Consider the following 12,401-nt stretch of genomic DNA (forward strand, 5'->3'; position numbering starts at 1 on the left):
TTAAATGATTAAATTTGGGGGAAATTTGTTATCTAACAAATGAATAACTGAAACAAGTCATTTTCATATTTCACTTTCATTTTGGTAATGAATAAAGATATTTATGAAAGATTAAAAAACAGGGTTTTGTTTTTGTTTTTTTTGAGTTGGGTGTCACTATATAGTTCTGGCTGCTAGAACTCACTACACAGAACAGGCTGGCCTCAGAATCATAGAGATCCGCCTGCCTCCACCTCCTAAGTGCTGAGATTAACAGTGTGCATCACCATACCTGGCTATAAATCTTAATTTTTAAATCTCCAGGTATAGAGTGAAACATAATATTATGAGCAGTTCTGGCTTGGCTGCCTACTTCACCCTATGGGCTATAGTGAGGTCTATCTGTGAAATGTGAGTCACATCTGTTCCAAGGGACTTTCACGGGCATTAACTGGTGGAATGTTGTTTAAAAAAGCTTAGCTTGCCTGAATACTCAATGACTGCCCAGAAATGTCAGCCATTGTTATTACTCAATCAAATGTATTGGCTTTGCTTTTCTTCTGAGAAATTTTGAATGGACGGAGGAAAGTTTGCCAGTTGAGAAAGGAGAACATTCTGGAGTTCAGAAGGCATTATATGCTCAAAACTTTCTCACAGGCACAAAGACATGGAGACCTGTCAGAGGCCTAAGACAAATCTTGGCTGCTCACATATCCCAGACAGCCTTACTGCCTAGCCTCTCACCCAGGTGACTGCATTAGGCATCAAGGCCTAAGAGCCCAGAGTCACTGGTTTAGCAGAGTGTGCTGTCTCCAGGCTGCCAATCGTGATCAGAAATGAAAGCCTGGTATGAACCCTTCCTCAATCAAGGGAAAGGGCCCTGGCTTTCATCCTTAGCTGTGGAAGCAAAGAAGGTAGGCAGGACCGCCTCCACCCACAAACCTGGTTTTCCTCAGAGTGTACAGTGTCAATGAAATACCGATCCCATGTCTGAATGTCCTCATTTAACTGCTTTCTCGGGTGTTCCCTGCAGATGACCTTTACAAGGCTGGGGTGGATTTCTGCAGTCACATTCACTCAGCTTGCTGAGGTCATTTTCTCCTGCTACCCCTATCCCAGCCCAATGTGAATTTTAATGGAGACACAAAAGGGACAGCAAGTTCAGTCAAGTGGACGGATTCATGAGACATGAGACTAAAAAAGGGGGAGAGGGAGAAAACTTGTAGGCAAAGACCCATAGCTCAATTTGAAACTCCAGCAGGCAAGTTTAAAGGCAAAGGGTGTTTCTAAGCATTTAGACTATCATCCACAGTCTGTGGTAGGCATTGCTTTGGTGGTGCTCTGTGAACCACACCTCACAAGATCCATGTTGTCTCCTATGTTAATTCAACCCTTGAGCAGCCCTGTCCTAAAACAAGACAGTGCACAAAATGCTCAGTTTTGTAAATAGGGTCATCGTTAGTTCCTGCAAGCAGTGTTGTTCTGATACACACTTTCCATTCAACCTTAGAGAAAGTGGCCCCTAAGCTCAGGCTGGGGAGCTGGTGTCCTGCTGAGAAACGCCTTTCCAAACTTGTACACCAAGGACCCAGGGTGTGGGCTGGAGGGTGGACGAAGGAGTCCTATGTTGAAGTTCCCCGGTGGCTTCTCTCCACAGGAGAAAGGTCCTTCGCTCGGCATCTCAATCCTTCCTCTTTCTTGTGTGCCTTCAGTTATGACAGCCTATCAGCTTGAACTAATGAGCTTGTGAAGTAGGGTAACTGTCCTCCCAAATGTCCTCCCCTCAAAGAGAGAAGCTCATTCCCTCTGTCCTGCCAGCCCCACAGTGACTATGTCAGGTATAAACCAGATACTTATACCTGAGGAACTGCATCCATCAGCAGAGTCCATGAGCATTACCTATGGGATATTTTCTTGATTGCTGTAAAATGGAAGAAGGCCCAGCCCACAGTGGGAAATGCCATTCCTAAGCAGGTAGGCCTGTGCTGTAGTGGAAGATTAGTTACAGATGTGTTACATTCTCTTATGCTGTGGAGTATTTGTCTAATGGTGCAAAGATGTGTTGCATTCTAGGAAGAGAGGAGAAAGAGGGAGGAGCATGAAAAGGAGGAGAGAGGATGCCAGGGGCCAGTCACCCAGCCAGCTATGGAGTAAGAAGAAAGGTATGTAGAATAGAGAAAGGTAAAAGTTCAGAAGCAAAAGGTGGTCAGGATAATTTAAGTTAAGAAAAGCTGGCTAGAAACAAGTCAAGCTAAAGTCAGGCATTCATAAGTAAGAGTAAGTCTCTGTATATTTACTTGGGAGTGGGGTGGTGGGCCCCTAAACTCTCTCTCTCTCTGAAAGCTAGGTGAGCAAGCAAGGTCTCTGCTTCAGTTCCTGTGTCTAAAGTTCCTGCTTCAACTTCCCTTGATGATGGACTGTAACCTGTTCTTTCCTTCCAGAAGCTGCTTCTGATCAACAGAAAATCAAACTAGATCAGTTTATATGTGAATAGCATCCATAACAGCAACAGGACGCCAAGAATAAGGATTCCTTTTTTTAACCTAAAAATTTCACAAAGTGGTCCAATCCTGCTGGTCCCTATCTTCCAGCTTACCCCACTCTGTAGTAAGCAATACCTTGTGCTCTATGCACTGGACAGGCAGCCAGTGCCCAGGGGCCACTGCAGAGCAGACAGCAAGAAAATGCCAATCTGAGAGGTGAACATCATGACAAGGCTGGGTGACACTTAACTCTTTCACAATGAGAAAATATGACAACAAACAATCAGTTTTAAATTTTGTATTATCTTATGGTGGACAGTCATCATTTGCCCCAACAGCCATCTGAAGCCAATAGTCCTGATTGCTAAATATCACAAAGTTGTATAAGTGCTCTCCTCCTTTTTGGAAGCCATGTTCGTTCTCTCTCCATGAAACAGGGCTGTCTGCAAAGCCTTGAACTGACAAGGTGAGCCATGGGGCTAACTTTGGCTCATCAAAGTAGTGACTGAAAAAGAAAGAAAATTCTCATAAATAAGAGGTCAGGAACAGCCACAGTAAAGAAACTATCCTGGATTAGAGGTATTTCTGATGTTCTAATTAAGCCGAGAATCAATTTTGATTCACAAAAACTAGGCTATGTGAATTATATACTTGGTGCTATATTATGAATTCCATAAAGATTAACTAGTATAACACTTGGAAAACAACTTCAGCAGCTCATCCAGTCTGGAAAATCAGTTAAGACCAAGAGAACAAGCCGGGCGGTGGTGGCGCACGCCTTTAATCCCAGCACTCGGGAGGCAGAGGCAGGCGGATCTCTGTGAGTTCGAGGCCGGGCTGGACCGACAGCCTCCAAAACAATACAGAGAAACCCTGTCTCGTAAAACCAGAAAAAAAAAAAAAAAAAAAAAAGACCAAGAGAACAACTTCCACCCCATCCAAATTACATAAAGTTTCCCTCCTATTAAGGTGGGCTTTTGTTTGTTTGTTTTTAAATGTGTGTATGCCTGTGGGGGGGGGGGGGAGTCAGACGACAACTTTGAGGTCCTTTGTGGATCCTGAGATTCAAACCCAGGTCCTCAGTTTTGGCTCATGTATCTTTACCCACTGAGCTATCTCGCTGACCTCTCTCCCATGAAGGGTGCTGGGGTGGGGACTCAGTGCTTTAACACTGCCTACTGTGCTCAAGGCCTTGAGTTTGATTCCCAGAATGGAAGGAAAAAAACCAAAAACACCTAGGGTCTCTCTATGTAGCCCAAGGTGTCCTAGAACTCACAATGTAGACCAGGTTGGCCTCCAACTCAGATCTGGCCTACATCTGTGTCCCAAGTGTTGGAACTAAAGTCACTATCCCGGATTCTTACCTAATTCTGAATGAAAGATTTGCAGAATTTTTTAACTTAACATAGGTCATAATTTGTTCCGCAGAATACTGAAGTATTTTCAAGTAGTATATGTATATATGGCTCAAAACATAACCCGGAAAATGAGCAGCTTGTTTTGAGAAACCTACTGAGGTTCCACTTTTTCTTGCCACAAGGGTTAAATACTTCCATATAGCATTTTCTCTGTCAGCAAGAACCATGTGCCAGGGCCAGAGAGATAGCCCAGTAGTTAAGAGCACTTATTTCCAAGTTTGCTTCCCAGCACCCAATAGGCAGACTCCCAACTGTCTGTAACTCCAGCCCCGGGAAATCTGAAGCCCTCTTCTGGCCCCCATTGGCACTCCCGCACATAAATAAAATAAATCTTAAAAAAGGTAAGGTTTCTTGATGTTGTTGTTTTTAATGAATACTTACAGAATTTACTATACTTTGAATCCAAGTTATGGAAAAAGGGATAAGTATTTATGAGGGGTCCTGCCTTGTACCACACCCTAACAAAAGTCCTTAACACCCCAATGGAGTACCAACAAGTGAGAGACACAGATAGGAAGGGTTCTCACCACAGCTGTTCCAGAAGGACGTTTATCTTCTCTGGCAGTATGAAACCAGTGACTGTACATAGACAAGCTTGGGCTACCACTGTGCTTGGCTGGGGACAGCGGTAGGTTGATATAAAATTATAAGGCTGGTTATCTCTGCCATAAAAAGGAAAGAAAACGTATTTACAACCACTATATAATCACATCCAAAGTACTGAGCTCTTATTGAAGACAAACGACCAACCCCAGAGCTCATATACGTACAGGTCCGCATGGCAGAAGACAGCGCCGAGCCAGTCAAAGAGCTCCAGGGCACTGCAGGCCTCCTCCGGCTCTCCTGCAAGGGAGCTGCTCTGCAGCACCGGGCACTGCAGCTCTCTCACTGTGCTCAATGACACTTTTGGCTGATGCTCCTGAATTTGGTATTTGGAAAAGTATGACATCATTGTTGATTCTTCTGCACCTTAAAACACACCAAATAAGGCCAAGTCAACACTGTTACAACTCGGATGAGTCTTGACCCAACTGCATTCTCTTTTTCTTCTGTGTGTTTTTGAGACAGGGCCTCAGTATGTAGCTAGCCTCAAACACATGATCCTCCTGCCTGCCTCCCTTCCCTTTATAGGTATGTATCACCGTCCACAACACCTTTCCCACTCCCTTTCGAGTTACAGGGTACAGGTAAGATAGTGTAAAACTGAAGCTAGGTAAAGCTGTATCCTAATTACAACCACTTCAAGTTGTTTTCAGCTGCCTATGCTAAAGTATCATGAACAATTATCTTTTTCACTTTTCCTAGAAAATAAATGGTGCCTTCAGCTCAGGTCCATATTTGTTTTACTTGCTCTGACAAGAAAATTTCAACTTCATGTATAAACCCCAAAGTATTCCTTTATATAGGGATGCTATAAACTCCACAGAAGGGAGTTTATTTGTTCAACCTAATAGGAAACAGCAGAGGAACTGAATGATGGTAGAATCTCATGCTAACTAACCCTTTGAAGACTCAAGAAAATCAGAGAAGTTTGTGCACCCAACAGACTTGGAAGACAGAATCAAACACCCTCTCCAAAGTACAGGGCAGGCTGGCTTACTGTGCAGTAAAATACAAATAATGACCCTCCCCCATCTATGGGCAGAGCAGATGGGTTTACTCTTACTATAAAACAACCAGGTTCTTTGGGTTCTAAACCCCTGTTTTGTAATGTAACCCACTGCACGTGCCAGCATTACTAGACCAAGTCTGTGATGTTCCATGCCAACTGGGATTTGGTGAACTTACACTAATGTCGATTCTCTTGTGCGTGGATTAATTCTAGGTGTCAAACTGGATTAGTGGTAAAGCCCATTTCTAGGTGTGACTGTGAGGATGTTTCAAAAGGAGACTAGCATGTGAGTTCACGGACTGAGTAGGAGGGCCCCACTCTTAGGGTGGTAGACATGCGCATTAGTCCAACAGCCAGGGCCCAGATAGAACAAGGAGGCAGAGACAAGGTAAATTCACTCTGTCTCCTGGAGCTGAGACACCCAGCTTCTCCTGCTCCTGGATTTCAGGCTCCAGGTTTTTTAGGCCCTCAGTTTATCCAGAGAAATGACACTATCAGCTTGCCAGCAGGGCATCTAGAAGGAGAAGCATCACGCTTTAGAAAATTTGGACATTCAAGAGCCATGTGGGGCCAGCAGAGTCCCAAGAACTCTCCACGAGGAGCAGACAGATGAATAGAGTTCCAAAATGAACTTTTTCCCTGTCCACACCATAACTCCCAACCATCTGATTTGTTATAATCTGGTAATGGGCGAAAGATACAATTATAAACAAAGCAATACATGTGGAAGTTGCAGGCAGATTAATATACTTGAACATTAAAGCTGGCACTTAATTCAGTATTCTATTCAATTAGAAGTCACAACAAATGCCATCTGACATTTAAAAGTTCATCTGAGGTACTATCCTGCAATAATGATAAACATATCACACACACACATAACTCATGCTGCTTTCAAAATATTCTAGCCAAGGCTGTCTGACATCCACGGAAGGGAAAGGGGTTAGCTGTTCTGAAGCCACTGTGAGGCTCTCTGCATCGGCAGAAAACCCAAGGACACTGGGGCAGATTGCTTCAGAACTAGGCTCCCCGACTGCAAGTGCTGCAGACGCCTAGGAAGCTGGTGCAATTCCTTCACAATGCCCACACACCTATGTAAACAACCTCCCTTGACCACAGTGATATGCCACAGCTCAACCCCCATTACACCTCTCCTTTGGAAAGATTTCAAAATTGCTGTACCATTATAAGATTTATCCTTCATACCTGTATGATGCCAAGCCAAAAGAAAATCAAACTTCAAAGGGTTCTTTTCTTTGAAGGACCAAGATACTCTTTCATACTTCTTAGAATCCAGGTTAGCGGATAAATCCACTAAATCAATGGAAACAACTTAAAGTAGAAAAAGGAATACATCTTTCATTTAAATTATACATGGCTTACACTGTAGAAAAACATCTGCATGTTTGCTAAGTTTATTAATAGTACAGATTAATTAATTAGTCTATTAATTAATAGTACAGATTCTGTTCTTCACCCCTTTTCCTTCATCAAAAACACATGCCTCAGTGGCTTATTTCTACTAAAGTTGTGTTAAATACTTTAAAACCTTCCTAGGTCAAAGATCAAGGGCAGAGGTCTTCAGGAGATCAACTCCAGTCTGCTGTGTATGTGGCAGCCTTAGTTACTGATGTCCACACCAGTGTCAATCAAAACCACCTTTTACTTGTAAGTGAATTCCTACTAAGAATCATAAAGAAACTGAGTGCTAAGTACACTAAGTTACTGATCTCCAGTGCATGCAAGAGACTAGTCCAGTCCTACAACCCTTATTAAACACAGTGTGTAGCTAAGAGAAACAATTGAACAGCACCAACTAATCCCCTGGGAAGCACAACAAACAGCTCCTTGAATCAGGATTTCAAAGGCAAGAAAGAGAACAGAGATCAGAGCTGTGGCAAACATTTACATTTTATTACAAGAAAACTGACTTGCCAGATGCCAGTAGAGCACACATAATACTTACTAAACTTCATAGTTTTTCTGCCAGAATACCTAGATGGATGACCTTGAAGTCCAGTTTCTTCATAAGTATCTTTGTTGAGTGACAAAATTAATTTCCCTATAAATCAAATAATAGCTCCCGTAAGAGAGATGCTACTCAAAGGAAGGTAGACAACTGGGCAGTGAAACAGCAGTATAAATACAAATGAAGAACTTATTTATTAACACGTTGATATTATGCAGCCATGTACTTGACTGGCCTGAAACTTGCTATATAGCTGCAGTTGGCCCCAAACTGGTGGCAATCATTGTGCTTCAGCCTTCCAAACACAGGGATTACAGACGTGAGACACCATGCTTGGAGACATTACCTATCATATATACATCTGTAGATATTACAGTAGTGAAGCTACAAATAATTGTAATTGTATTAAGGAAGAAACCATCAAACTTTGGTCTGTATATCACTTCAAATATCTCCTTTAAATTTAAATCTAATTTAATGTTATCTGTATTTGTGTGCCTGGGCATATGTAAGTATACCAAAGAGCCTGTGGAGATCAAAAGAGGGTGTCAGGGCTCCTGGAACTTGAGTTGTTAGCTACCATGTGGGTACTGGGAACTAAATCTGGGTCCTCTGCAATGGCAGTAAATACTCTTACCTGCTGAACCATTTCTCCAGAACATTTAAAACCTGTTAGAGCCAGGTGGAGATGTGCTGGTTCGTGTTTGTAACCCCAGCTCTTGGAAAGCTAAGGCAGGGGGAATGTAATCTGAGACTAACCTGAGCTAAATGGCAAGATCCCATCTCAAAACAAAACAAAATGTTCTAAGTCACAACTACTCGCACTGATGAAGAAGCATGTCTATGCCATACAACCTAGGAAATAAGACTACTGAGAAACAGTGGAATATAGCCAATGTTAAAAAAAAACTGGGGCGGGGGGGGGTTGAGGCAGGGCTTCTCTGTGGCTTTGGAGGCTGTCCTGGAACTAGCTTTTGTAGATCAGGCTGGTCTCGAACTCAACTGCCTCTGCCTTCCCAGTGCTGGGATTAAAGGTGTGCACCACCAATGCCCAGGCAATGTTAAAAATTTTTATGTTTATAAATTCATAGAAAATTCTGGAAAACATCAAACTGCTCCATCTAGGAAGGAAGTCTAGAGCTCAAGGAGGAGCTTCATTTTACTCTGTTTAGAGCAGTAGGATTTGACTTTTAAAAATTATTTTACATTTTTATGTGCATGGGCGTCTTGCCCACATGTATATCTGTGCATCATATGTATGCCTGGTGCCTGTGGAGGCCAGACAAGGGCATTGGTCCCAGGAACTGGAACTACAGACAGACAGCTGTGAGCTACCAAGTGGGTGCTGGTCCTTTGGAAGAGCAGCCAACTCTCTTAACTGCTAAACCATCTCACTATTCCTTAGAGATTTTTTGTTTTGTCTTTTTGTTTTTCTTGTTTCAACTCTCTTTTGTAATTGAAAAGGAAGGGAAAAAATGAATGTTGTCACCATTTGGTAGGAGGGCAGCAGTATTATCCTCATCAATACTTGTGTTGTATGTTAGTGCAGAGAATGAACCTGTAAGAGAAAGTCAAGAAAAAGAATTAAGTCAACCCTGCACAATGTTTGTTTATGAATGACAACAAATTTTCCAGGTAGGTAACAGTGTCCAGCACTACTCTAACTCACTCAATAAACCCAATACACACCAGGGATAAGTTAAAACACACACATACTAAGTTCCAGCTAGAACACTCCCCTACTCAGGACCCATTCAGGGTCTTCTTGGACAAGTTTACCACTAACAGGCTGAGAATGGACTTAGAAGAGAACCTATAAGCTTGGGGATTCTAGCAGAAAGAAAGATGCACAGTAGAACAGGCAAGAGGACAAACCTTTGAGGCAAAGCCCTAGGTTAATACTCAGAAACTAATCAACCAAGTTAATAATCAAGGCTACTTAATCTTCCTCATTTGCCAAGCATGGATTCGACCTACTTCACTGAGTTGTTGCAAGGGCTAATAAAATTTGGTCAGATACTTAGCCATCACCTAAAGAGGACACATGAATGAGAAGACTAAACAATATGGGCAGATGGAGGGTGCTGCACACAGCTAACCACAGGCTCCACCCTCTGCGGGACCTCCTGAAAACAAGTGATGAACTCCAGTACTTTGCTGTGGTCTCCTGACAGCTCTTCATCTCGCCTGGTTTATATGAGACACTGAATGCCTTTTCTCACCTTTCTTTACAAAGGTGTGGATGAACTCATGTGTAACTAATTCATGAAGAGGTAAGTTCTTCACAGAGTAATAGGGACCAATTTCCATCACCAGGTTTTTCAGCTCTTTTGATAGCATCCCACATTCAGGAACAAGAAAAGAAACCTGTTGGAATATGGAAGTACAAACAAAGTCATATTTTATGAAGATCAACACCATGTTTTTAGAAGTGAAATATGAAAATTGCTAGCTATTCCTTCATAGGTTTTACTGGAACATACAAACACAGGCAACAAATCTTTATTTTCTTTTTTTTCTCCTTGAACTCAGAGATCTACCAGCCTCTGCCTGGGATTAAAGGTGTGCACCACCACCCTGCCAGGGAACAAATCTTGTTTGTTTTTCTAAACGGGGTTTCTCTGTATAGCTTTGGAGCCTGTCCTGGAACTCTATTTGTAGACCAGGCTGGCCTCAAACTCAGAGAGATCCCCCCTCCCCTGCCTCTGGAGTACTGGGATGAAGAGCGTGCACCACCACCGCCCAGCAAACATTGAATTACTCAAGTTTTTCATGTCTACATTACAATGTGAGGCAAGCGACTAAACAGAAATACAATGGAAGTCTTGCTTAAATTTTATTTTTGCACATGAGCAGCACGTTACGTCCTTCACATTTTATACTCAAGGAAGTACAGTGTAATTCAACATGCCTTGATTTGTTTACTCTGGAACCAAAGGAACTGTTCCTGGGAGCATAAGGTGTTTACATACATTCTGTTAGTAAGAAGCTACATAGAAACAGAAGTGTTCCTGGATGCTTCCACTTCCTGGACAAACGCTAAGTAACAAGTCAGGCCAGATAAGACCGCAGGGAGGAGATTTCAACCAAGTGGAGATGTAAACTCCGCGCGGATTTCAAAATATCCCCAAGGGCACATCTAAAGTCTGTCCCGCAAAGCTCCAACAACCAGCCTGTGCCTGAAGGACTAGGGCGCCAGTTAATGTTTCTGAGAAACGTTATCAAGCCGACATTTTAAGGTGTAAAATGTGTAAGCCCTTATCGTCTTAAGGTAGGTTTTTTGGAGTTCCATAGTTGTCGAACCCGGTGGTACTTTGGAAAGAGGCATAAACAGAGCTACGGAGAGACCAAGCCTAAATTTAGGGCAAAAGGCAGCTACATGTTGTGCGGGTCACAGTCCTAACTCCTCAGGGCCTGCCCAACCTTTCACCTAGCTACCGCGGACGGTGGGGGAACCAGTTCTGAACCCAGCATTAACCACCCAAACTCAGGAAACGAACACCAAAACTTCGCGGCCAGCTCATGCTGGGAGTTGTAGTCCTAAACGCCTTCAAGAAAGGCGGTCGGCAAACGAAAGAGACTACAGTTCCCAGCATGCTTGGCGACCGACTCTGCCCGCCCCCGCAAGACGAGGAGGTCCCGCCGGAGGAAGCCCAGAGAGGCTCTACCCTAAACCTCTCTAGCCAGAGAAGGCCGGGTGGACCTGACTCACCCTGTAATTGTGATAATGCGTCTCCACGAGATGCTTATGACGAGACTTTTCGTGGCCGAAGTTGGATTTCTCACAGACCATTAAGTGCCGGGGAGCTTCACGCAGCCTGCGCAGCGTGGCCATGTTAAGCACGAGTCTTGGGTCGTCCCGCCTCCCGAATTGCCCCGCCTCTCGGACCGCCCCGCCTCCCGGACCGCCCCTTACTCCATTTGCCCTTTCTGATGCCACGCCTCTTCCTTCGCCACGCCTCTAACCCGTCCTTCCTTCCTCTCCGTTGTCAGTTCCTAGGGGCACTGGATAGGAGTAGAGTGAGCATTCGTTATGCTTGTAAAGAACTCTGAAGGTTCTCGAGGACCTGACTCAGCCAGTTCATTCCACAGACTTTCTCCCGGAAGGAACAGTTCATACCTGAGCGGGACTTAGAGAAGGTTGCACTCTGCCACGTTATAGAAAGGATGATAATGCCTGTGAAGGGATGCTCTCTCAGCCTAGATACAAGCGGGAGGGTCTAGGTCCTTCTCCAAATGATGTGACAGACTTTGATGATCCCCATGGGAGGCCTCACCCTTCCTGAGGAGCGGATAGGGGTTAGGATGGGGAGATGGTGGGGGAAATGGGAAGACCGGAGGGAGTGGGAATTGGGATTGGTGTGTAAAATAAGGTTGTTTTTAATTTAAATAAAAATTAATTTAAAAAAAGATGGTAAGACAGAGCAAAGGTCCAGTAGTCAGGAAAAGTCACCAGCTTTGCGACACACACCATGTTCCTGACTCCTCACATGGTCTAGTTCCCAACGCACATCCACCCACAGGCCCCTAAGTTCCCACTGAGCCCTACCAAAGGTATAAGAAATGGTGGGGGAAGAAAACGCAGTATCTACACATTTTTACTTCCACCAAGACGCCTTTGCTTTGCTTTTTGATTGTATGATTTATTTTTTCTACAACATTTCTACTGGTGTCATTTCCCCCTAAATCTCAGTTTCTTTGCTGAATTGTACTTCCATGTAGCTGATTTTTTTTAAGTCATATTGTTGATTTTTCTCATCTATTTTGCTAAACATATGTGTGCAGCTGACTTTCCTCTCCAGGTCCTTGACTGAATAAATCTTTTTGTTTGCATCTTTTTGAGGTCTTATTTTAACTAGTAAACTTCTGAAATCACCCAGCATTTTACCTATTTCTGCATTTTTGAATCCAGTTGTTGAGTTGTTTGTTTGGAGACAGGG

At 43.5% G+C, this 12,401-nt stretch overlaps 1 protein-coding gene across 3 annotated transcripts; it reads right to left on the reverse strand.

Moving 5' to 3' along the window:
• Window positions 1-2,745: 2,745 nt before the first annotated feature.
• On the reverse strand, window positions 2,746-11,487 carry Rpp40 (ribonuclease P/MRP subunit p40). Of its 3 annotated transcripts, XM_040755830.1 has the most exons (9): window positions 11,378-11,487; window positions 11,174-11,279; window positions 9,684-9,828; window positions 8,951-9,019; window positions 7,459-7,554; window positions 6,699-6,824; window positions 4,651-4,849; window positions 4,408-4,542; window positions 2,746-2,967 (listed from the first exon to the last, which is right to left on the reverse strand). In XM_040755830.1, the coding sequence occupies exons 1-9, from the start codon at window positions 11,380-11,382 to the stop codon at window positions 2,769-2,771; spliced, it is 1,080 nt and encodes a 359-aa protein (XP_040611764.1). In that variant the 5' UTR covers window positions 11,383-11,487; the 3' UTR covers window positions 2,746-2,768. The 3 variants fall into 3 exon arrangements, with proteins under 3 accessions (XP_040611764.1, XP_005066447.1, XP_021080647.1); XM_005066390.4 differs by lacking the exon at window positions 11,378-11,487 and having other exon boundaries at window positions 11,174-11,345; XM_021224988.2 differs by lacking the exons at window positions 6,699-6,824; window positions 11,378-11,487 and having other exon boundaries at window positions 11,174-11,346.
• Between the last annotated feature and the right edge of the window lie 914 nt (window positions 11,488-12,401).

Source organism: Mesocricetus auratus, unplaced genomic scaffold (genome assembly GCF_017639785.1).
Source record: "Mesocricetus auratus isolate SY011 unplaced genomic scaffold, BCM_Maur_2.0 Super-Scaffold_100013, whole genome shotgun sequence".
NCBI classification, from domain to species: Eukaryota; Metazoa; Chordata; class Mammalia; order Rodentia; family Cricetidae; genus Mesocricetus; species Mesocricetus auratus.